This window comes from Syngnathus leptorhynchus, chromosome 5 (genome assembly GCF_054491065.1).
Source record: "Syngnathus leptorhynchus isolate UIUO chromosome 5, UIUO_Slep, whole genome shotgun sequence".
In the NCBI taxonomy this organism is placed as follows: Eukaryota; Metazoa; Chordata; class Actinopteri; order Syngnathiformes; family Syngnathidae; genus Syngnathus; species Syngnathus leptorhynchus.
The window spans coordinates 12,327,171-12,353,542 of record NC_141199.1 but is presented as its reverse complement, the minus strand read 5'-3'; the positions used below and the strand labels follow the sequence as shown (position 1 = coordinate 12,353,542).

At 41.5% G+C, this 26,372-nt stretch overlaps 1 protein-coding gene across 4 annotated transcripts; it reads left to right on the top strand.

Annotated features, from left to right (window-relative positions):
• Positions 1-294: 294 nt before the first annotated feature.
• Positions 295-26,110, top strand: tbc1d1 (TBC1 (tre-2/USP6, BUB2, cdc16) domain family, member 1). 4 transcript variants are annotated; one of them, XM_085911976.1, is made up of 23 exons: positions 295-469; positions 1,097-1,569; positions 8,925-9,527; positions 10,508-10,597; positions 10,679-10,783; positions 11,288-11,420; positions 11,540-11,631; positions 12,163-12,279; positions 12,427-12,552; positions 12,667-12,803; positions 13,139-13,393; positions 13,984-14,094; positions 14,541-14,654; positions 14,780-14,913; positions 17,162-17,359; positions 19,519-19,680; positions 20,226-20,384; positions 21,304-21,404; positions 21,485-21,628; positions 22,006-22,165; positions 22,840-23,009; positions 24,926-25,102; positions 25,173-26,110. In XM_085911976.1, exons 2-23 carry the CDS (start codon positions 1,105-1,107, stop codon positions 25,506-25,508), a joined length of 4,089 nt encoding a protein of 1,362 aa, XP_085768102.1. In that variant the 5' UTR covers positions 295-469; positions 1,097-1,104; the 3' UTR covers positions 25,509-26,110. The 4 variants fall into 4 exon arrangements, with proteins under 4 accessions (XP_085768102.1, XP_085768103.1, XP_085768105.1 ...); XM_085911977.1 differs by lacking the exon at positions 14,541-14,654; XM_085911980.1 differs by lacking the exons at positions 295-469; positions 1,097-1,569 and adding an exon at positions 3,762-3,994 and having other exon boundaries at positions 25,173-26,109.
• The last annotated feature ends 262 nt before the right edge of the window (positions 26,111-26,372 follow it).

Genomic DNA, 26,372 nt, shown 5'->3' with positions numbered 1-26,372 from the left:
CCTTGGCTCAAAGGGGGCGAATTTGTAATGTTTGGGAATTTTTAGCTTTAAGCTGTACAATACACAAACAAAAGCTGAACTGTTATCAAAGCGCCAAAACTTTTAACCTACAAAGTGGTCATCATGTGTTATAATTTGTTGTTAATTACATTTGTTCATTGAAACTGCATTGTCATAAAATTGCCAACTCTATTCTGTTGTACTGTATCCATATGGCTTGGGTATCCGTGGGCGTGTCCTGAGTATTGTGCACGCAGGCTCCACGCACTTGTCATGTGTCTCAGCCTGGTAGTTCATGAAGGCAGAGAGGAACCTCTCTAATTTTAACTCCAACTAATCGACACGACACTCCACCGATCCCACTCTCTCCGCCTGGTTCCTTTGTGTGATTGTGTTTGCGGGCGTCACGAATTCCGTGGGAGCGCTGGACTGGATCTGTCCTTCTTGTTTCCGCGTCAAAACTAAACAAGTAAGCAGATGAGAAAAAGAGACTATCACGGATTTCCTCATGGTTTATGTTTCGATATAGTTTAAAACCTATGGGCGATGGTTCGTTGCGTAAAGTCGTGCGTAAATGACCCGATGTAAAGTTATAACTACCACAAAAGCCTAAAAAGCATCATTTGGTCGTATTGCAAATTCATTGGCCATCACGAAATTCATGATGCTGTCCAATAAGATGAAATAATTGCACTGCGGTTGTTTCCCCGTGTCATTTTAGATTCTTCAATGTTTTGTCATATATGTCAATGTCGATGGTCATCTGTTTCCAAATATGATCCCGGTGGTATTCTTGTCATGTGTGCGTGTCCTTGTCTCAGTTCAAGCGCAAACAACACCAGGTGGTTATTTCAGCACGCTCACCCATCAGCACTTTCAACTACTGTCAGGGGCGCAAATGAGAAGATTTTTGGGGGGGACTCAAAGCAGGTTGGGGCCCCTTAAGGGTAACCACAGGTTGTTGTTTGGTTTGCAAAATTACAGCCTTTGCAATTTGAAAATGTCTCTGTACTACATTGCGATGTCAAATTCAATTTCATGAAATGATTCATCTATCTATGTGCAAAGTGTAATTTTCCCTTGTTGTGCTTTGCAGAAAGAGCCATGGAGGGACTTTATTTTGAAGTAAAGCCCACAAGACATATGCCCGGTGGAGTTCGTTTATCTTCTGATCATCGCTCATCAATTTCATCTGAGACGACTAGTGGCGATATGACGGAAGAGGCAGTGGAGGAGGTGCAGTACAAGCTGACATTAATCGGCTCTCTCCCGGTTCACCGTATGACCACCATGGCGATGCTACCCTGGGTGGTGGCCAACATTAGTCGGTCACAGGAGCCCGGTCCGACAGTGTCGCTATGCGTGTCGCCGTCCTGGGTGCGCTGCTTTTGCGTACGGGACGATGGTCTGTTCTGGGACCCCCTGACACACACGGTGCTGTTTGAGTGTCGACCCCACCAGGTGACCAAGCTCATTCACAACAGCCAGGAGCCCAACAGCTTTGGATGCCTGCTCAGAGATGCGCCAAGCTGTGCCTGCTACGTGTTCAAATGCCAGGAGAGCACCAAGGTAGGTGTGGGAAATGTTCTCGAGTGGCAAATACAAGAAGTAAAGATAAAGTTTATGAGCGATACCGTATTAGGTTCGACTGTGGCACGTAACAGAAGCAGCCAGCACAAACATGACCTGTGTGGTACACTGTAAATACATGTCAGTGTGTATACATAAACACTGTCTCGAGAAGAGGAAAGGTTCTTCTTTCCTTGGAAAGCTTCAGCTTAACTTTACCGTAGCTGACAACACTAATGCGATATATTTGAAAAAAAAAACAAAAAAAACCAAGTGCGGCTAAAAGATCTGATATTTACCACTCCCATGTCTGCAGAGTACCTCGTGTGGTGTTCCACAGGTATCTGTTCTCAAGCAGCGATCATTTTATGTATAAAAATAGTTTTGTCCTCTCGGTATTACGGTTTTCTCGTCACATTCCAAAAAAAAGAATACCATCTATCTACAGCACGCTATTGCCCTTAGCTTGCTGTACCATCTAAATCCAAACTGCATATTGTTTTGATATTTGTCTTGCATTTGCATGAATTTCACCATGCTCTATTATTTATTATTGTGTTTAGTGCAAGCTCAAGAACAGTTTGTACCAAGCAGGATGTACAACTATGTTACTATGGAGACTATTTCCTGTAGCCCTGCGGCTTTTGTGATGTTTGTTGTGGAGTTTGGTAGTGGTTGTGTGGAGGGAGAAGGGGGTGGAGTGTCTGACCACCTGTCGTTCAACTCTGTCACACTGACATTGGTTTTGGTCACATACACACACAGAAGGTGTATGTGGGCCATTGGGCGCAGCTGTCGGGGTTTGAACTTTTACCTCAAATTTAAACAGCAGCAACAAGGAACAATGTCACATAAAAAGAATCTGCAGCTGAGTTCATAGATTAGAGCTTTGGCGTATACAGTCGTGCAATAATCAGTCGTTTGCTGACTGATTTGAAGACAGGGAAAATGCTCTCATTAGGCCTTATTGGTATGTGTGTACCTAGCTTAAGTCACATTTGCTATTTTTATGCCCATGACTGCCATACAAAAAAGAGAAAGAAGCACACACACACACACACACACACACACACACACACACACACACACACACACACACACACACACACACACACACACACACACACACACACACACACACACACACACACACAAAAAGGCAACAAGTTAACCCGTTTGATGCATACTTATGTCCTGTTTGTTTTCAGATTTTGACATCACTATTAAGGTAGCCACTAGATGTCGCTATTACATGTTTGTTTGCAGGGATCTGTTTCGTTGTAGTTATTTTTTTTTTAATTTGTTTTTTTTTTTCCTAAATGGTTTACATTCTCTTATTATCTATCATCCCACCAGTTGGGATTAGTCAATGAATCTGCCAGTACTTATATCTTTGATTGTGCGTCTCTACAGTATAAAATGTAATGGACGCCGATTATATTAGATCTTGCAAAGTTCATTATTGTGTGATTCGAAAGTGTGTTTCCTCCATCGATTTCGCTGCTTGTCCTCATTAACGCTGTTGTTGAGCCTGTCCCAGATGCCTTTTGTGCAAAAGGTGAAAAATGTTGTATTCACACCCTCACATTCAGACCTACTGAAAATTCAATGAAGATAAAATGCATGTTTGTGGAATGTGGGAGTCTGGGAGAAGGCTGAAGAAAGCTCGAGCATGCTTGAAGCAGGAAGGATTGGTTGTGCCCAGATTCGTGCCACTCAAGGTTAAGATCACAAAACCGTTATTTAAAAGAAGGGTTCCAAAAACAGACATTTATGGATCTCCACATGTAGGGAAAATAACTTGGTGAAATCTATCATCTCAAAGCTGAACAACCACCTAAATTCGAAAATAGTGCATGAAAAAAAGGTAATAAAATTGTATGGACTAGTTGGAAATAATCTAACTACAAGTTGTTGTTCAGTTGTAAGTACTGTTTATCCCTGGGTTTTTTTCTTCCTCTGCTTGGGTGTGTTCCACACAGGAAATATTTTAGATTAATTGCTTAGTGTAACGGCCTCAATTAGGTCCGCCGGACGGCAACCGTCTATTGGAGGAGTGAGATTTGAGTGCGGGTCTTTCCCTCTTATTATTTTGCGTTACCCGGATTGAAGACGGAAAAGACTCATCTTAATGTACAAAAGAAAAACACAAGACGAGTCATGTGCGAAGGACCGTGTGTACAAATCAACTGGATGTTCTTACTTTGGAAGGTGAAAAACGGATGTTGCGTTGACACCTTGATGCTCCAGTTCAGCTTCCTTGGAGTTTGGGAGCCAGATCAACTTTGCAATGAAATCATGTAGGAGTGGTGCATTTTGACATTATAATTTAATCATCGCTGTGTGTGGTAGATTTATGGCGGATGGGATGAAAGCGCGACTCCAGCGATTCAACTTGTTCAACTCCAAACAGGGAGCCAAAGATGTAAGTGGAGCTCTGGGAAGTTTTTGCTCAACTTTATGGGACGGGGCGAAGGGGATTGTTCGGGCTAACCGTAGCCGACGCCGCTCGTGTTCGTTGAGTGGCAAATTGTTGCAGTTTGACATTTATGCAGATTTCGTGATCGTTTTTGTTTCAAAGTGATCGATACACATTGCACAACTTTGTGGCGTGACTACAGGATGGTCGCAATTTGTCGTGAAATAATCGCCGCTGAAAGTTGTTTTTATTTGGAATATTAGCACAATAGCTAAGTTAAAACACTCGACTTTTGCTGACATTACTGTGCAAAAGTTTTGGAACGGAACTTTTCATGCCTATGTTTAAGTTATCAGAAGTGGCAGAAGTTCTCATGCAGAAATTCTAGTAAACATTTGAAACGTATAGAATATATTATAAACAAGTACACGAATTGATTGAACTCCTTAACTTCAAGTCATAGTGTTAAATGTACAAAAAGTAAAGTCAAAATAAATACCAGTGCCTATTTTAATAACTTGACACAAGGGGAAAAATATAAAATAATGTCCCACTTGTATTTGCACAGTGCTCATGATGAGAATAATCATATTAAAATAATGTTTAAGCAAAAGTTGTGCTAATTTTGTGAACTAAATAACCCCAAATTCTACATTTATTCATGGTGAAAACTGAAAAAATACACTTCATTAGGCAGGCACAAAACACATTAACCAGATATCAGCCTCCGTAGCTGACAACATCAAACTATTATTCTAAATAAACCTATGGATGGGGAATATCTTGTTTCTCCTCATCATTAATGCTCCCTGGTTCGATTTCCTCCTTGTCATTGCTCTTTTTTTCTGTTTTATATATCCACAAGACTTAAATCGATTTAGATGTCATGGGATTTGCCCTCCATTTCCTTTTTTGCATGTCATGTCATCATCTGCAGAGGTTAATGATCGCAAGGCTTCACTGTTCTACTTTATGGGCCATATGTAGCGGATTTCGTCTAAACTCGGCTGAAGACCCAGTCCACAGACCCAGTTCAAACAAACTTTACTGTGGTTTGCTTGTGGTGGGAAAGCAGTCTGTCAGCGATCCTATGGTTTCTTGTGACGTCTTTTAATTTCCTTGGATTATATAGTGTGGGACAAGAACCCAAACCACAAAGGACTCCATGTTTGCAAACTTGCAATAAAGATGACACATTTGTGCTCATCCCCCCCAAAAATGTCAGCACAATGTGTAGGCACAAAAACATATGATTAATATGTTACATTGTTCCTTCTTGTGACATATTCCAGGAACTGTATTAAAAATGAGTACCTGTTTTTAAATCCACGCCTAATTATAACTTACCATTAATGGTCATAGCACCGTGGTTATCACTGAGCCTTTGCGGTCTTATTTGTTCATTAAGAGGTAATTGGAACTTATCTTAGACTTCCATGCCTTCTTTATTCGGGCCTCCCTAATTTTTTTTCTTTCTTTCTCTTTTTTATGCCCTAAAATGACTCCTCCTTTGGAATAGTGACGTCAGTACGTTTGGTTTCCACTTGCTAACCATTTTCCTGATCTCATGTTTCTCTCGCTCTCCTGCTATCTGCCTCGTGAACTTTGAGCTGGTCTGGCTTTGGCTGTGCTTCATAAGGGCACATGACTGTAGTGAGCTACACAAGTGGGACAATATGGCTGCCGATTTGTAAGGATTTGCTAAGCCAGACAGAATGCCAGTGCGCAAATTTCAAATCCTAGGTTTTATTCCCACACCTGCTTCATTTTTTGCTTTATTTTTTTTGCTATTTGTCAGAAAATCATGTAATCTTAATGAATGATTCACACTGCACATTCCATATGTAGTAATTAATATATTGGGGGGGGGGTTTCAAATCATTGTAACTTCTTTTTTTCTATTTTCATGTATCATTCAGAAAGACGTTCCGTTCCCGAAGGCTGTTCATGAAGTGAATTCCGAATCATGTTTTCCCATTACAAATAATGGGAAAACAAATTTAAGCATTTTTTTATTTGCGCATTTTTGTCCGATTGCGCAACTGCAGCGAACCGCGCAACTGCACCACGTTGGTCGCATTATTGTGATAGAGCAGTCGCTGAAATTTAGAAAATATTTTTTAAGTGCTGATGTACTTTCCAGATTTTAAGTGGACCTCAGTGCGCAGGGATCTTAATTTGGTCCGATCGCGCAACTGCAGCGCACCGCCGACCGCGCAACTGCACCGCGCTGGTCGCATTATTGTGAGGGAGCGGTCGCTAAAATTTAGAAAATGTTTTGGAAGTCTTGATGTACTTTCCAAAATTTAAGTGGACCTCAGTGCGCAGGGAGCTTAATTTGGTCCGATCGCGCAAACGCCCGCAGCGCGCCGGCCGTGCGCTCACTGTCGCATTGCTTTAGGAGCGTCTTTGTGTTTTAGGATGGCTTTACTGCTCTCACTTGCTTCCTTTGGAGACATGATTAGAGTTGATACAATCCTCAGAGTAACAAGAATGTAAAAACAAACGGAGTCAGTTGGCATGCGGCTCCTCTCGCGAGGTTCGACAATCGAATTTCGTCAGACATCCAAAGCATTGTTCGAATACCGATTTGTTCGAGAACCGGGGCGTTCGAAAACCGAGGCTCCTCTGTATATATAATTCGGAGCAGCCATTACATTAGCCTCACATTTGTCTGAATGTTGCCTGAAAGTAAAAAAGGCTCTGACTTGTGGGACACCCAGTAAATGTCAGTATTATGGCAACTTTTCACAATATATTTTTGTAAGCTCAGGAATCAGATCTGTAAACTGAGTCGTTGTTATTCGATCCCCTCACCGACCGGACTAACACTGAACCCTTTGTTGTTTGACGGCCAATATTGCAGCTTCTCTTTTGCCATGGTGCTCCTTGTGTAACTTCCCTATTTTTTCAAGTAAGTCACAACTACAGTAGCTCTATTTAACGCTGCCTTCGTGAGAGACTGCATGCTTTTTAAGTGCCGCTGAGAGCCCATGACTGTGTGGATGGACTGTGTCGGAGTTGACTTCCTGCCACAGATCGCCCTTCATGGGCATGTTTGTTGAGCTTCCAACCAAGGTGGCCGTTTGAGAGTGAACTTTTCTCTTCGCTTTCCTTCGCTTATTTTCCCGTCAAACTGAGTCTTTGGGGATTTTTGGGTCTTTGTTGGCTCGTATGTCCACCTTGATGGCCGTATCGTTTTGAATATATGTAGGAAAATATCATTCTGGTGTGTTTGCGTGTTGGTATGACTTTGAGAAATTAGATTTGGTTTCTGTCAGATTAAAGTGTTCAAAGTGTAGTTTCAATCACTGTCTCCCAATAATGGTTTTCAAAGCTATTGATTATTTTATTGATTGATCATTTAGGCCAGGCTGTCATTTTATAGTCGGTGTAGAACAATCATGTAAAAAAGAAAAAAAAAAAACAACCTTGATTTATTTTATGACCAGAATCCATATTATGCTTGCGGCCCCAACAACAAACACTAGTAGATAATAAGCTCTATTTAAAGTCTATTTGGGTTTCTTGAGAAAAGCCTGTATTTATAAAAGAATGTTGTGATTAACATTCCCTAATATAAACCTGTAAGATAGTTTAGATATCAAAGTTTAGTTTGTTGGAGCAGAACTCGTCATTTTTTGGAGTCTGTTTGGACAGGTGCAGTGATTCTCACATTGCTTGGGGAATAGTCTAGTTGTAAATCAAGATTTTCAAACATAGGTACTGCTGACAAAACAGATTACATTTGGGCTTATCTATGAGTTTTTCAGCTTTTATCTTAAAAGTGAATGCGTGGTTGGTCCAATGTTTAACACACAAGCTTTTTCATGATAAGAAGTAGCTGATCGCATCCTTTGTGTCATTATTAGTCGAGATTGTGGAATAAAATTTGTTTTTACACACTCTCTCTCTGTATAGTCTCTCTGTATCGTTTAAGACAGCGTTTCTGACAGAAATAGAGCGCGGAATAGGTCAATATGAGGTCAATCGAGGATATTAAAAAGAATTCAATTGAGGCTTCAGATATCTACAAAGTGTTCCCAGTGAACATAGAATTTTTAAACACCCCAAACTGAAAAACGCCCACATTCCTTTTTAGGTCCAAACTGTCGGCATTCGGCTGACTTGCTTAATATGAAAACAAAAGTGTGCTTTTCCAGCTATATCGGGATGGCTATTGTTTTCCAATCCAGCTACATAAACTTCCTTGCCCAGACAAGACACAGCAGGACCTTACGAGAGAGAAGTCAACAGTCATAGTTGCTGCTCGGGTACTTGACATAGTAGATGACATCACTCATGTGACTCAATCAAATGAACTTCCTCCACTGTCTCCCTTCCTCTGGTGGTGCAGTATTACAAGGTCGGCTTGCACAGACATGTGACGGCCAAAGGTTTCCGTGTGACTTGTGTTGACGTTATCATTAAAGCTGTTGTGACCTATATAACACATTTGAATATGTGTGTTCATTTAGACTACACTAGAATATGACCTTCAGGACACAGTAGGTTTCTGTTATTTGTGAATATGAGCATTTTTAATAATCACATTGGATGGCCGGTTGCTTTTATAATGAAAAACCCAACAAATCTTTTTCAGAATAATCCTAGAAAAATGTTTGAACAGAGCTGCCAAGTTTGACTTAGCAATTAAGCGCTTTGACATCAACATCGGCTGGTAGAAATTGTTAACAATAAAAGGACTCAATCATGAATTTCACGACAATAACTTTTTGACTTTAGTACTATCCTGCAAGCAAGTGCATTATTTCCCACGTGCAGATCAGAATGCTGGTGACCAAGAGAATGAAGTTACCTGACATGAGTGATGCTAAATTAACTGATGTACTCAATTGAATCATATTTTATCCGCCATCTGAAATTTGGACACTTTAGCTCACCACTTACGTGTGTGTGTGTGTGTGTGTTTCAGGTCCCTGAGATCATCAGTACCCTCAGGCAAGCTGGCAAAAGCTCTGCACGCAACGATGACACCCTCACCATCCCGAACAAGACTTCGACAGACCCCAAAGACACTAAGCCATCGGAAACGCACATCACCTTTTCTTCTCTTCCCGTGGCAGGCTCTGCGGCGAACTTCCCTGCCCTGTCCCCGACAACCTTTGCCAAAAGGTTCGAGGTGCTCTTTTGCGGCCGAGTGACTGTTGCTCACAAGAAGGCCCCCCCTGCACTGATTGACGAATGCATTGAGAAGTTCAGCCAGTTAGCGCAGGGCTCAGGGACCCCCAAAAGAGCGGTAAATACCGGAGGATTAGTCGGTGGACTGAAGAGGGCATTAGCTTTCCAGTCTAACGGACTTGGCAGTCCTACTTTGGGTAACGGTGCTACTGGGAGCCCTACCAATGGAAAACGCCCACTGCTGTTCAAACGGGACCCCAGCTTCCCATCTCTGCAGGCCCTGGACGAGAACGGACTTTCACCAGAAATTTCTCACGCCAACACTACAGATTCACTCGCTCTCTCGCCTGGGGTGCAGCCCACCAGCCTGCAGGAGAACAGGACCATGCTTTTTACGGTAGGGTAATATCCACACAAATCTCCACGATGAGCTCTCCAGAAGTCACAGATGAAATGGGGGGGGGGGGGGTAGTGTGTGAAGCTGGGCATACATAAGTTAGACAGTGAACAACAGTGGGAAAGAACAAAAGATAGATACTGTCATGACTCAGCTCCACTAAAGCTGAATGCTGCTGAACCCGAGCCAAGAATCACAGTCCTCATTGACCTTTATTTGACCTCTCTCATCCCCCCTCGCCAGCACCAGTTTTCCTGTTTATCTATCATACAGGATATGGTGACCAGTGACACAGGAAACGAGGCAAACTCATTGCCATCCATCTCAGCAGATACCAACAAAGCATTCTTTTCGTCTTGTGCTTCACGACGCAGACGCTGACCTCATTTGTGGTGATATCATCACCTCACGTTTGTTCCCTTTCCTGCAAAGACTCGTTAAATCAAGCCTTCTGTTTGGATCGAGCTAGGGAAGAGCAGTGAAGGGGAACCCCAGACAAGAATAACCTCTCATTCGAAGGACTCACCAGACATGAGATCACTAGCTCATTCCAAAACCACCAAATGCCCTCTTGAGGCTCAGCGGCGATAGTAACTCGTCATGTCGCAATTATGTTTTGAATGGGGGGACATTCTCTGGAGCGGAACTATCTGAGCAGAGAAGAAATGAAACGGTCATTTGCCATGTTAAAAAAAATGTCAAAGATTACACCGTATTTGTCCTGTTCTTATTAATCAATCCTAATGCAATGGCCCGGTTCTGCCTTTTCAGCAAGATTCCCTGTCTGTGCTATCAGTGCATCCAGAACTCTTCTTACTGTGTCATTTGCTACGTGAGAATATGACACGTGAGCAAATTGTTTAATTCCCCCATTGAAATCTGGCTATGGGCGATGTGATTTATGACTGCATATTAAGTGTATTTTTATTTATTGATGCAGTATACATGACAATAAAAAAAATATGGTCTTCCTGTTGTAGGTGGGCAGGTCACAGATCTTTTTGGTCAGTCCAGACACTAAGAAGGTTGCCATCGAAAAGAGTTTCCGTGAAATCTCTTTCTGCTCACAAGTACGTACCTTTTGTTTTTCTTCACGATGTAATATTGAGACCTGTTTGGTGTCACTTACACTCCTAATGATGTCTTTCCAGGGTATTCATCACGTGGACCACTTTGGCTTTATTTGCAGGGAGACAGTGGAAAGAGGAAGCTGCCATTTTGTTTGCTATATCTTTCAGTGTACCAATGAATCTCTGGTGAGAAAATATTTTTCAAGGCACTCAAAAGTGCTAAATGTGCATTTTCTCTTGTGTCAACTGAATGGAATGTTGGGTAAATTAAAATCCCCGCGGCCATGTGATTGAGACCACGGTCGGCGGGTGGACACAACAATGGACAGAAAAACAACACTGAGAATAGAGTTCTGGAAAATCTTTACGCCAGTCAGAGTATTCCAGCCAGACTATTTTTTGGTGACTAAGAGGCTATTTCCATGCAAAGTACAAGTAGACCCCATCAAATTTAATTGATATTTGTAGATCATGTGAATGACACATTTTATTGTGTGTGATTAAATGTGACTCATCTAAAAGGTCTTAGGCTTTGGAGCAGGAGGTAAAAAAATAAATAAAAATTATACTAGTTGTGAGTCCGCACCCAAACTAATGTTGAGGTGTCTTTGAGAGAGATATCAAATAAATGATAAATCTACATAATTACTCTGTACGTCTTGAAAAGCAACTTGTGTTTTGTTCTTGTAGGTGGACGAGATCATGCTGACCTTGAAGCAGGCGTTCTCCGTAGCAGCTGTGCAGCAGAATGCAAAAAGCCACAGCCAACAGTGCGACAGCTGCCCCATGCTGCAGCTTCACAAACTCTGTGAGAGAATAGAAGGTAAGAAAAAAACAAATTTGCACTTCATTTTGGACAGTAAATCTCACGTTTTACATGATATTCGGGTTGTGATTAAGCACAAATAACTAAAGGAGTCTTTATTTTGGATGTCTCCTTAGGTCTAAATGCATGCAAAACCAAACTAGAGCTTCAGAGACACCTGGCTACTCTTGACAACCAGGATCAAGCTGCAGTCTTTGAGAGTACCATGGTAATTAAGACTTGGCTGCAAAGTCAACTTCTTTCAAATGATGTGTGACTGCGAATGTGCTTGTGTGTGGGTGCGAGAATTTCCACTTAAATACACTTAAATACTGGCTGGAATAAATTAATGCCATTTATATTGGATTGAAAGAGAAAAGTTCATTTGAGGTATGAGTCATTTTAGGTAGCAGCTTAGTTACAAAACGAATTTGTAGGTCAAGGCACTGCACTACTTGTTGCAGTCACCAAGCAGAAACCTGTGTGGAAATAAACTTTGGCTGCCCCCTGCTGGTGCTTTTACTGTACTGCAAGAATGTTCTGCATATTTCTGGTGGCCTTGAAAAACTGGAATTCTTTCAAAGCAGTACCACACATGTACCCACACATCTTAAACTTATTCACAATTGTTTTGAGCCATTAAAGAAAGTGATGGAAATGAAACCACTATTTAAGTCCTTCAAACTCACAGAAATAAGTATGGACAATAAAAAGGCTTAAACGCATACTGAATTCTTAAAATGTATAACCTGTCTTGTAGAAGTCTCGTCCTAAGAGTGAACAGGAAGAAAATGAGTTTACAATGGCATCTTTGAGGAATTTTTATGAGGAGAGACAGAGGAGTCATCATCACACACTGCCAAAGGACACCAAACAGGTCATATGTGTATTTTATTATTTACTATTATTCGTTTTGAATAATCAATTGTTTGTCTTAAAGTCCTAGAGATGTATGGCTGTCATATTTGGTTGGACCTGTTCCTCTGATATTCACTGCTGTTTCTGTTTGTGTGCATATATGTAGAATGAGGAGGAGGTAGCAACTGCTCCAGTTGAGGTGCAGCAACAAAGTAGCAGTCGACAGCGAATCGAGCAATTTAAGAGCCGGGCGAAACGCTCTTTAACCGAGTCCTTAGAGGGTATATGGAAGGTAACAGGATTTAATTAGACTGGTTTGGAAGAAGTATTGTAATTTTATTCCATATATGCATTCACGGTAGATCACAACATTCAATCTTCGGTTGCGTTTATTTGTTTTTTGCAGGGAAGCAGCAAGGGCGTTGCTCAGAGGGGCAACAGCGAAAGAAGCCACAGTGTATCCTCCATTTCTACCAGCAATAGCCAAGACCAGTCCTGCTCAGATGACCCCCTGTCCAAATTAAACCCCAACAGTCCACTCAGGTAAACCCATCTGAATAAAAGTGATGCTTTATAAACAGTTTCTCATTATATTCACTATTTTCTCCACTTAAAATCGTTTTTTGCTTGTTAATCTTCATACTGTTAAAAAAAAACATGCAAAAAGTGTGGCTACATAGGAGTTATTTTTTTCTAAAATGTTTCATTAATATAGTATGATGCGAAATATGATTTAATCATTGAAAGATTTTGTAATAAATCATGAACATAGAAGGCCAGTGCACCTTATGTATGATGCCCAAAGGGTCATGTGATACCAAAATCTTGTGATTATTATATTGTAAACTTCAAGCACTTTACTTTTCCCCACTCCTCAGGTGCCACAACTCAACAGGAGACCTGAAGCAGCTTGACCCCTTTTCTTCCCCGACTTCCTCCTCTTCTCTACAAGGAGACGGTCAGCAACAGGGTTTCCGTAGACGGGCCAGCACCTTCAGCCACCCACCGACTCCCTCCTCAGCAGAGGCTTCACCGGCACGCACTTCAAACCGTTCGCCACAGCAGGACGCCGCTTCCAAACACAAGCTGTTACGACACTACTCTGTCAGCACTGACACGCCACACCAGAGCAAGTAAGAAACACACAATCATTTTTGGCGGGTCTGGAATGTTGATTCGTGCATTTGTTGGATGCAAAATATGTGGTACGGGCTTCAGCATTCAGTCCCGTGAAACTTTGATTTTGCTGGAAAATCATTAAAGACAGCTTTTCCTATCCCCTTTCACATTGACACAAGGACATTGAAACTTGATCATGTGGTTTATTTTTCAGTGTTTGAAATGCACACCCTTCTGTTATTCTGGCAGTATGTATCATCACAATGCAATTTCTCTCTGTTGTTTGAATTTTTTTTAGCGAGTCAAAAAATTTCCAAGCAGTTATTCCAAGTGCATTTCAACAATAAATCAATAGGTGGCAATTCCTTAGTACTGCAATCACTTTCAAAATAACAGTCAGGAAGTTTCCAAGGCAGTTTTGGTAAGCTCAACAAAAGATAAAAAATACTCAATTTTAATGTTTAAAAATGTGGAAAACACATGACATTCTTTCCGTGGACTTTCTTCTGTCCCTTTACTCAATGTTCTCATGTTGCTGTACACTGTCTTTGACGACTTCGTTTTTTTTTCTTCCTGGACTCTCCGCATTTGCACGACTTCTCAGACGTGTTCCATCCGACACCGCCCTTCCTCCTGTTCCTAACTGCTCCTCATCTTCTTCTCCTCTGCTCCCTCCTTCCTCCCCTTCAACCGGAGCAAGGCTCAGTAAAAGACGGTGAGATTGGTGCACTGGTTTGCTCGCACTGTTGCATACAGTGTAAATTTCTGTGTTCATTTGCCATGCTTTCTTCTTTACTTGTTTTCCATTTATTCATGTGAGGCCCAGTTCACACAGAGAATTGCAGGAATAGATTGGCTAGCATTTAAAAAGATTATCCTCACAAAACAGCCAAAAGAGGGCAGCCTTGCGAGTACAATGTGAAATTGACTGTGTGGTCAATAGATTTGCTCTAAATCAATTTTCAAGACTTTAGTTGAATTGATAGTTTGTATCAATGAACCGACCAATAGTGTTGATTTGTTAAAAAAAAAAAAAAGAATGGATTGGCTACATTTTATTTGGACATCAAGGTTTCCGCCCGACAGTGACTATAACATACAATGTTTCTGTGTGTGAACGGGACCTCTGTCTCTCTTTTCATTCGCTTCCATTCACATCAGTCCGTTGGGTGGACTGCGCGCTCGACTCCACTCTTCATCCTCTGTTCCTAATTTTCTGAAATTTCAATTCCTGGCCCCTGTCGAAGAATACGACTGCCCCGAAACAAAGAGCAGGTACACGTGTATTTCCAATAATCATGACCAATGTCTGTGTGAAGACTCATCATGCTTCATAGCCTCCTCTACATATAGTCTATGTGTATTTTCACAGCAGATCAATCATTGTGTCTCGTTTTTAGAGATGTAGCGGCACTCTATTTATCAAGTGCTCAATGTGAAGTCGGGGAAAGCCCTCTGCGTAGTCATCGACACTCGTGGAGGCAGCAGATCTTCCTGCGAGTCGCAACCCCTCAGAAAAACACAGATGTCAATGGTAAGAGTCCTGATGAACCAAATGAAGTTTTGCCTTAAACTATCTTTGGCAATTGTTTGAAGAATTGAACCTACACAAAACAATGTAAGATTTGAGAAAAAAAAACTCACTTCATCTGATGCAGTAATAGAGTCTTTCCATGTTGTGTCACTCTTTCATTTGAAATGATGTTGACACGTGGTAAAAGGAGAAGAAGGCAGCAGGGTTCAAGTAGGTTAGTAGGAATGGGACTTTATATCGCGCTTATCATCCTAGTTTAGAAATAGCTTCATTTTTTTTATTATTAGGGCCGGCGTGGCTTAGTGGTAGAGTGTTAGCTTCTCAACTCTAACGTTGTGGGATGGATCCTCAAACGTTGAAGTGTCCTTGAGCAAGACACTGATCCCCTATTTGCTCCCAGTGTGGACCTGGCACCACCTTGCATGGTCATGCATTGCATGAATGGGTGAATGTGAGGCATTGTAAAGCCCTTTGGGCACCATGTGGCGGAGATCAAATAAGTGCAGTTCATTTATCACAGCCAACCTAGGTCATCTGCATATTAACATTTTGTACACTATTGTTTCCTATTGTATTACAATAGGTTACTTAATAAAGACTAAAATAAGTTAAGAATGAAACTTTACGGATAACTTGAGTTACTCTAATCGCAACAAACCGTCATTCTCGTTCATTTGTGGGAATCATGCTTGTGCTTGCACGTCTTCAGATCCTGTGTTGTGATAATAATGCCGCGTGTGCTGTCTGCGTTGCTTTGTTGACACCTGAGCTTGTCCCGTAAGTCACACTTAGTTTGAAAACCGAACTGTTAAAAATGAACCTTTGACAATAAATGTTCCACAGACACCAAACGAAAGGACGAAAAAATGTTCCACAGACACCAAACAAAAGTCAATTTAATCAGACATTTTTTGTCTATATAATAGATGCAAAAAAAGAACATTTATCCATTTTTATTGTCCTGAAAACTACACCTATGGACTTTCAAAATAGATTACTTTTTTAAATTATTATTAACCTGTGTTGGTATTGACTTGCATTAATTTGCAATGTGTGACGGAAAGTGGAAAAGCCTAAAGCCTTCATTGTGGTGGACTTTGTATCAAGTGCTTGAATTGGGTGTGTATTTATTTATGCATGTGCATACATACGATGCATGAGCTCATGGGTGTGTCACTGTATTTGTGTGTTAGCGAGGGCGGCGGTGTCTCAAGGTTGTGTTGACTGTCCACATAGACAGCGCCAAAGGACAGCGCCAACCTTGTTGACCCACTTTGTGTGTCAGCGAGTGCGTTTACGTCTGGATGTAAAGACAAATAAAGTTGCTGTCTTTATTCAGGGTTATGCCCATGATCTATTTATGCTATTACTTTTAGGTTCATCGGGCCACTCTTAATGTTGGACCCTGATTTTTTTTATGCCAATTTAGTATACCTGATGCTTATATGTAAATTACAGTATTTGATTCAAATAAGTCTTGGGGATCAATGTCGTTTAAGCATGTGTGTGTCTGACAAACGCATTGCTGTATGAGATAGTTAAGAGTGTTTTGTTTCTTTACGAAATGTGCTGAATGTTTCAAGCACATCTTTGAAAGCCACCCCGACAGACAGACAGACAGAAGGTTGACATCAAGGTCGCCCTGTGACAGGAAGCACAGTATTTTGATCATGCGTGTTGTGTTGATGTACGGTAGTGTATGTAGGTGAAGTGCCATTTGGCTAGTTGTCACTGGACGTCCTTCTTTCAGACAACACAGGGTATTTTGAGGTTTGGGATCCACCCTGTACTTTAGGGTGGAGTCTCACAACAATTTTTTTTTTTATATTCTTAGTGTTGCGCCCATGTGTGTCAAAATATACACATCTATGTTTAGCTTTTTCTTTTTTTTTTTTTTTTTGAGTGTCTGTCCAAACGGGTTGAGAGAGGAAAAGGTCTGGCATCTGTGTTGAGAATATGGAAGGAATACTTATTGGACTTTGGCTTCAAATAAAAATATATTTGATATTTGTATCATGACTTCATTTGTTGATCTTTGTTTTCATGTTCAGTTTTTGTTGCTTGGAGTAGTCAAGATTGTTTATGTATGGACAATGGAGCACCATTTGTTATTCTAATTTCAAAAGAATTTTCTTTGGAATTGATGTAAAAGGAATTACTATTACACATCACGATTAAAATTTTCACAAGCAAAAAAAAACACCTAACAGTATTTAAATGTTTCCAAATCTCTTCTTGTGCCTTTCAGAGCGTGGAGACGGTCTCGATGGTAGTCGGGCGTGTGGGGGCCAAGCTGTGGGTGCAGGAAGTGTGGACTTGCCCATGAGGGCTCTGCCCCAAGAGCGACCCAGAAGGAGCAAAGAGGAGCTGAGGGAACTATGGAGGACAGCCATCTTGCAACAAATCCTCCTGCAAAGGATGGAACTGGAGAACCAGAAACTACAGGGTGAGTTGAACGGATGAGAAGTTGCAGGAAACTGTGCACCCAAGTTTATATGACAGTCTTTATTATGATGCCTTAATAATAATGTAACACAAGTCTAATCCTCATTTTTGGCAGTCTGCATTTTGAGTTATGCTTACACATGCATATTGGTGATCAAGTGCACAGCTTTTTTTTTTCCTTAGCCATTTAAATTCAGCATATTACAGACATATAGATCAATTCTATTACTATATACTTGTTTGGCACTTGACATCCAAGGGTGTGTTAAATATTCCACCCATTTCCTGACCTAGTTGGCTTGTACCAACACACTGCTAAGTATGTGCCACTCCCCCGACTGATTTATATGCCTACTCAGCAAGGTGTTGCTATTATATGTGGGTCAAGAGTGATGTAAGAAAATCAAAGATGATCTTTGACCAAACTGTTGTTTAGCCCTTTCTTTATTGATGTCAGACACGCGTCAAAACACAACTTTTTTTTCTTTTTTCTTTCCCCTCTCTGTGAGCTTGGGACATGCCTCTATGGCACTTGTGTGTCTGCGTGGAACTTGGCTCCTCATTGCTGTCTTGTAACCATTTTTCCACAACATATTAGTTGGTGGAATAAAAATTTCATTTCAAGGACAGACGCAGTACATCAGAAGCTCTAAAATACAGTCAAGAATCTAAAGTTGAAAAGTAAAGGTTGAGGAAAGGTAGTTGACCTCTGTTTTGTTTGTATTTCCACAAAGAAATAATAATGGACATAGAATAATATAGAATATAAATGGTTTGTTGTTTCTTTGAATTTAATCAATTTGGATGGTTTGTGCTACAAAGAGCTCTTACATATTGTATATTAATGAACATGACAAAAAGTAGTGAATCGTAATCCCATTGAATTGAACCAAATCCGATCGTTAGCTTTCAAAACCTTTCAGTACTTATTTAAGGACTAACCTAATTAATTGGGAAATGTCGCACGTGTGTCGTATCACCATTGCTTTTTGCGTGTTATCATGGGAGGAGTTTTCCAGAGAAAGGCAGCTCTGGTATACGAGGCGATAGGGTTGTGCTGGGTCACAGCCGCCGAGTGTTTCCTTACGGACTTGACTCCAATCTCCTGATAAGCCTCAAAGTATCTATTCTTAACCTGTGTGCGACAGCTTTCTGCTCTGTCCAAAAACACATTTCAACTGATTATAGCTGTGGGTGTTATCACAATGACATCACATCACTTTTTGCCAATTCATTTGGTCCGGGGGAGCTCTTGTAATTTCTTTGCTTGCTTAATAATTGCTAATAATAATAGGGGAGTGGGTTAGGAAAGCATTCTGGATCAGGCTGCGGTCTCTTAGTCTTCTGTTGTGTCGTGATGATGTCATTTGTAGTACATCTGCCAAGTTGCAGCTGGTCACATAGAGAAGACCACAGATTCCGAGGAAAAGAGAGGGGAACGCAGTTGACAGACAAGACAAATAGGTTGAGCAGGAGAAGCCAGTTGAGTTTCGACATGACGACGACAAGAGAAGAATGGGGCTGTGAGTTAAGAGATTGGGGAGGCAGCGGGAGGAAGGGCGTTGTCAAAAACAGGAACAGATTAGGCCCTCTGGGCGTGCACTCACCTTCTTTGAAGGCTGTTAACGGAAATTTACAAGTTGTCCATTTATATGTGTGTTTTCCGTGACTCTGTGTGATGAATGAACGACACGAAGCATTAAAGAGGAAATGAAGTCATTTTTTTCCCCTTACAATAATATATTCGATGCACCCCCAGTAGTTTTAACACTGCATTTTGATTAAGGTTGCATTTGTGGAATAAAGCAGAAACGTCCACCCGTTTTTAGCCATCGCTGGAGGTAGCCATTTTTCCGCACCCACTTGCTGTCGACTCATCACTGCTCATCCATTTTGTGGCTTTGGTCATGTGACGTCCGTCATCGAAGACGAGTGGAGCAGCATTACACAGTCCATAATCATCTACTTGATCAACTCCATGTAAATGACAAGCATGAGACAAATGATGGTCTCACCACATGTGGCAGAGAAGTGCTCGCACATTTATAAACATTACTTGAAAGGAATGGTTCTTTTATGGTCATTGAACATAATACACAGAGCAAAAATGAAAGTTTTATAAAAAAAAAAAAAAAAAAATCTTGTTTGTGTATGTTCCAGCTTCTGAAAGTGATTTGCAGAACAAGCGTCTCAAGCTGGACTATGAGGAAATCACCCCCTGTCTAAAAGAGGTCACATTGGTCTGGGAGAAGATGCTGGGAACTCCTGGAAGGGCAAAGGTCAAGTTTGACCACGAAACCATACATTTGTCAGTGGCGCAAGGTGTGTTTGCCTTTGTATATCAGTACTGGCTTTGCTGCTATCTGCAAATATTGACCAAAGCTTGATGTATAATGCTCCTGACTAGAACTGTGTACCGATACAACCGCTTTCCTTATCAGCTTTGGCCCTTTCCCCTAGAGCTGCAAAGGAATTTGATTTGATCCCGTTCGTGGTTCTCTTTGAACTACTTGTTTTTCATTTGTCTAGCGGGAATGTTTTATGTGAAGAAAGGGGAGTTTCGTCTGCTACTAGTATTAATACCTAACTAGATCCTGGTTGTTCTGCACGATACAACATGCTGTCCTTATGCATTGTAGAGAATAAATAGAAAGTCTGGATATGCTGAATATGTTTGAAATAGGAATAATTATCCCTTCCCGTGGGGAAAACACAACATCCTTTCAATTTGTAATATTTCTAAGAGCTCCAACTCAAGAAAACGAACCAAGATCAGACCGATATTTGCGGGTAGGTGATGGATGTGGTCTGCACTCAAGCAGCTTTCAATCAAACTTCCTCTCCAACTCTTGTCCTGTTGGCTACAGGGGTGCCGAGACAGCATCGAGGAGAGATCTGGAAGTTCCTTTCTGAACAGTACCTGCTGAAGCAGACGGTTCCATCTCGACCACCGACCAATGACGCGCCGTACAAAGAACTGCTCAAACAGCTCACCTCGCAACAACACGCCATCCTCATTGATCTGGGTAACACACTATGCAATGGAACCTCCCTTTTCACAATTAGACTGTTCCACCCAGTCTGACAAAAACCAAAGCCATATTTCCCATTGGAAATAATGATCCAATAAATGAGTTTCATGCAACCAACAAGAAAAATGCATTTCATAGTTAGTGTAGTGTTACGCGTGGAAAATACTGTCAAATAAATGACATTTAACACCACTTTTACCTCTGTTGAAGATTCTTGTTGGCGAATAGAAGATGACAAGGTTGTTATGATCATGTTAAATAACAGTGGAAAACATTCAAAACACAGACTTAAAGGAAGCAAGGTGACATGAGAAAGATGTACAAATTATGACTGTAGAGTGCAGGCCTGTCTCTCACCCATCAGATACACACACTTTTCCTTCAGGCAGGGGAGGCAGTCGAGGTATAGACACAAGCAAAAACAAAACAAACAAAAAACGCCCCCGCAGCACATTCCACACATACGCGCTCACACGGTTGCCATTGTCTTTGTTGAAGTTTTGCCGTCTCTCACTGTAAGTGGAGAAGTCCTCAGCCCACACCTGCCAATTATCAACACATCCACCTAGGGATGACTTGTAGCCATCCTCACTCCTCATTATGTTGTCATTTTTTTCAGTTGACATGTCAGTCACGTCAACTGTTTTACATGGAGCTTTTTTTAAGGGGGGTGTATACAAAGCCACATTCGCTTGCGTGTTTTTCGGAACGTCTTTCTAAGCGTGAGGCCTTGGAAGTGAAAATTCTAGCATCAACAGAAATGATACATGCACTCGAAGGCATTGGTGTCTGAGTTGGTGTTAGATATGAATAAAGTGAAACGGTGATTGTATTTAGCCCATTGATCTCGTGTAACACAGGCTAATGATTTCTTGCGGCATAAGCATAACATGACTTTTGTCTCGTCTCTCAGGTCGTACTTTTCCCACTCACCCCTATTTCCAAGCCCAGCTAGGGGCAGGACAACTTTCTCTGTATAATATCCTCAAGGCCTACTCGTTGCTGGACCCTGAGGTATTGAATGGCTTCTGTACACTCACCCCCCCCCCTTGTATCTGCATAAATATCACATTTATACATCATCGTTCCTCTAGGTGGGCTACTGCCAGGGCTTGTCCTTCATTGCTGGAGTTTTGCTCTTACACATGGGAGAAGAAGACGCCTTCAACATGCTAAAATTTCTCATGTATGATGTCGGCCTCCGCAAACAGTACAGGCCTGATATGATTATCCTGCAGGTAAAATGCACCGCCAATTCCTACTTTTTTTTTTTTCTCAATAATTAAGAGATTATTGGATTACTTCAATATTTGCAATGAGTAAATTGCGCAAAAAGATGTGACTGCGGGTCACAGTCTACTCTACAATGATTTAGTCACACTCATCAAGCTGTCTTGGTGATGAAATCATTGTGAATGTAATGTTTTGATACTGTTGCTATAAGATTAAAATAGATTATGTTAGCCAATTATGAACAAAGGTGAACAATTTTAATGAAGTAAAGCCACACAATAGCTTACTCGTGTTGCTTGGAAATGAAAAGGAAAATGTTTGGCTTTACTGTCACCGCCAGCAAGAATGAGGAACACTGAATTTCATGTGTGCGTCCTACAAGATTCAGATGTACCAGTTGTCACGTCTGCTCCATGACTATCACCGGGATCTCTACAGCCACTTGGAGGAACAGGAGATCGGGCCTAGCCTGTACGCAACGCCGTGGTTCCTCACCGCCTTTGCGTCCCACTTCCCCCTCGGCTTTGTGGCCAGAGTCTTTGGTATGACTTATGCATATTTTCTAATGGACCTTAATGAGGCCAATATACTACAGAAAAAGGATGTTTGGAAAATTTAAATATTGATTTATTTATTTTTCTTAATAAGGGTACACCACAGTATTCTGACAAGACATTTAATTTTAGATATGAGATCAATGCAAAACACTGAATGAAGTATCTCCTGTACTGTTATCAAACAATCCAATATTTTCACTGTTGAACATTTACACCTTCTTATGTGACATTTGTTGATGCATGTAAACAACTTTGGTCACACCCACACTCTTGTGTCATGTCTGTACTTTCCCCTTGTTAATTAATCTCCATATTTTTCACGCCCAGTTTCTTACATGGTGCTCAGTTACTGAGCGAGACTCGGTGTCTCCTTGGGCTCATCGCAGCGTGACTGTGTTTGTGCGCTGGTTTAGTACATTGGGCTCGATGCCTCCACTCCCATTCTTTTTAAATGCTTGTATGTTCTCATGTAACCTTCACCACACCCTCGTGTATTAAAAGCATGCATTCACACATTTAGTGAACCGTATCATGTTTTCATCTTTGCGCAAACAAGGTGTTAACCCTAATGAATGCATTGACGAAATTAATCAGCCCACGTTGTGCAATTATTCTATTCGACGGGTCACGTTTGTTCATTTTCTTTCCTTTTTCGTCAGACATGTTGTTCCTCCAGGGGCCAGAGGTCATCTTCAAGGTGGCCCTAAGTCTCCTGGGGAGCCACAAGCCTCTGATCTTGCAACATGACAGCCTGGAGTCCATTGTGGACTTCATCAAGACCACACTACCCAACCTGGGCCTAGTGCAGATGGAAAAAACCATCAATCAGGTCAGAGCGATGAAAGCAACCTCCTAACTCTTTTGTCATTTCTTTACTCGTGTCATTGAGCAATTATTTATTTGTTGATGAATTTGTCAACAATGGAGTGTCTGCAGCAGCCAGCGACAAGGTTCAAATATTTTTGTCTCAAGAAACATTTGTCTCCTTGTGTGGGGGGACGCTGCGGCAAACTTGCCCTCTAATTCTCGGTTGCCGTAGTGACAGGTGCCTCTCTCTCCATGAAGTATGAATGTTTATGTGAAAAGCAACGGCCGCGTTGACAGCAGTGGCTCAACTTTCAAGTGTGAGCACTTGGTGTGGTCGCTCAGCTGTGAGAGCTGCGCTCCATCTCACTCCAGGCCTGTTTGAACTTGTTGTGGCCTCAAAGCCGCTTCCACTCATCCATGGACAGGCTGCTTTTTATTTCACTTGCAGTTGTCTGTTTTATAGGTCCAATTTAAAGGAGCCAAGGGTGGTCGGTCATAAATATGGACAAAGCGCTTCTCTCTCTCTCTCTCTGTCTCTCTCTTGTCCATCTTTTTGCATAATTTCTTGGCGGAGGTGATTAAACACGCCTTACTTTACAGCTAGCCGGTCTGGGTGTGGCAACACTGCCCTTTAACGCCTGCAGCCAGGAAGTCACTCTAGGCAGGGCCAAAAAGTTCACCCAGATGTGTTGACACTAGTGAGAAATTCATCTTAAGGGGGAAAAAAAACATTCTATAATTGGTACGTCTATGGTTTTAACGGCTGTGCAAAAGAGATCGTTATTTTAATCTTACATGTTAATCAAAACACTCCCGAACTCTTGTTACAGTTTGATTGTCTTCTCTTTTAATATCATTTGTTTTTATTTGTCATACAAATCAGAACATGGAGATAACAGATCAGACAATGGTATTAACTAAAATAAAAAAAACAATCAGATGTTCAGAACATTGGTCATAAATAATATTAATGTGTTAAACACAAAATCTTTGTCAATGACAATTTAGTCACAGACTTGTTGGAACAAAATCTGAATTTTCCTACTACTAACTAAAGCTTATCCACTTTTGACTGACCATCTGAGTTCAAAACGGTCAGCTGAAGAAGTCCCAGTGAGAAAAGGACAAAGGTATAAATTTGTCTTTTCATCTACTGGTGTGGAATTCATGAGATTGACTTTCTATCAGGACATGTAAATGAGTGCGCATTTTTCTTTTGGGTTAAATTTACGAAAGAAATCCTTCCACTCCGTGTGGTTCGCTTCCCGGGTGTGATTTCACACCTTGCCAGCAACAACATTAGATCATGACGAAAGGCAAAAAGCTGCCCTTTGTGTCTTGTGATGTGAGTTGCTGATGGGTGGAGTTCATTTAGTCTCCTGCAGTGGCATTAAAAACCATCAACAGTACATTCCAAAAAAGTTGAATGATTCATCATGTCCCTCTTGAGCCATGATTTTTCCCTCCTTTTGTCATTATTTTTGGACTAATACTTAGCGTGGTGGTAATTTGTACCTTTGTATGAGTCAAACATGTTATCAGGTAGCTCGGGAAGTATGCATTGACTATATAATTTGAATGAAGTCGCAAGTAGTAGCAAGTGTGTCATGTAGTAGCTTGCGAGTAATTTCCCCCCTATGACGTCATGTTGACTATAGGCAGCCTGAGGTGTGACTCACGTTTCGCTCATACACCCTACAGAAAGTGGAGTGACATGGTATTTGAAAAAAAAAAAAAGCTTTACAAACAACAACACAGTCCAACAAAATACATTTATACAGTTGGGCCCATATTTGTCCCTGTAAGTAAAATCTACAGTTGTAAAAATGTACCCTATAAGTTTTATGAATGAACCCTTTTCCGAGATATAATTGGTCCCGAGCTGGAAAAGATAAAGTAGCCAACATCTATTTCATCATTTTTATGCCTGATTTGCAGGTTTGTGAGATGGATGTATCCAAGCAGCTCCAGGCGTACGAGGTGGAGTACCACGTCTTGCAGGATGAACTCCTGGACACTCCCCCGACCCTAAATCAACAGCAGCGTACTGCGCAGATGGAAAGGACCAATCAGAGCCTGAGACAGCAGAACCTTGATCTTCTGGAAGAGCTGCAGGTCCAATCAGTACACTCATCAATAGAACTTTCATTCATCCATTTTCTTAACACAGTCATCAACTGTTCAGGTGTCGTACGCTCGGGTGTGCAGCCTAGAGAGTCGATTGGCTTCGTTGGTGCAGTCGGAGAGCAAGCTAAAGGAGCAGGTTTCCTCTCTGGAGCTGGAGAAGGAGCAGCTGGCGAGCACAGCCACGCGTCTCCAGGAGCTGCTGGCCGGCCTGGGCATACCAACATCTCCTGATGGCCACAGACTGCCCCAAGTCGATGAGAAATTACACGCACCCCGAGTCCCAGCGGGGGCCGCGGTGGGTACACAAGCAGGCCAGGACGGTAGGACTTTGGACCCGCTGTGCCAACCCTTGCGTGTCGTTGAGAAGGTGGTCAATGGACAAGGGGAAACTTGATGTGTTCTATCCTTTGTTTAACCTCTTTAAAAGAGGAACAGGACAAAAACAGGATCATCTTTTCAAAACCTCTTGTGTGATCAACAAGCATGTGATTTGACCAGCCTGTCCCAAAGATGGCGGCACTGTCCGCCCCCTCGGTCCTCACATTAGCACTTGTGCCAAGCTCCAAAAGGTCAGCCAGCACACTGTGGTGTTCCCAAAGAACGTAAAAGTGAGCACGTTGTATGATGTTGGTGGCTCATGCATTTATGCATTTCGTATTTCATTTGTGTTACAAAAAGAAAAAAAAAAAAGTCTATAGTTGTGCTTTCTAGTCAGACTTTTTTTTTTTTTTTTAACTTGAGTTAAGAAACCTTGAGTATATGAACCTTGTGCCATTTGGCTTGCACTGTATTCCTTCCACCAGATCTGCAGCTTCAAGCCATGTACGCAAGTGTGTTTGTGCACTGATTGCAACTATCAGTCGGCGTTACACTGTAAGCATGTTTTATGCCATGCACCTCTTTTGTTTTAAGTGATTGTTCTAATATTACCAATCGATACTTAAATATATTCCGTGTCATTTCAACACACCCCAAATCATGTTGTCTTTGTGTTTGTGTGTAAAAAAAAAAGCTCTCGCAGATGTCGCACATGTTTAAAGATGGTGTTTTGCTCCCTCTTGTCTAAACACGCCGAGTCCCGAAACACTACTTCATATAATGATTGAATATATTAACAGTATGACACACAACATTTAAACATACACACAACATACACTTGATTCCAGGAACTCTTTGTGGTTAAAGGGAGGGGCACATTAAAAGCATGTCAGAACAAGTTATACAACAACTGCCATTGTTAGAATTTGAAGCAAGCACT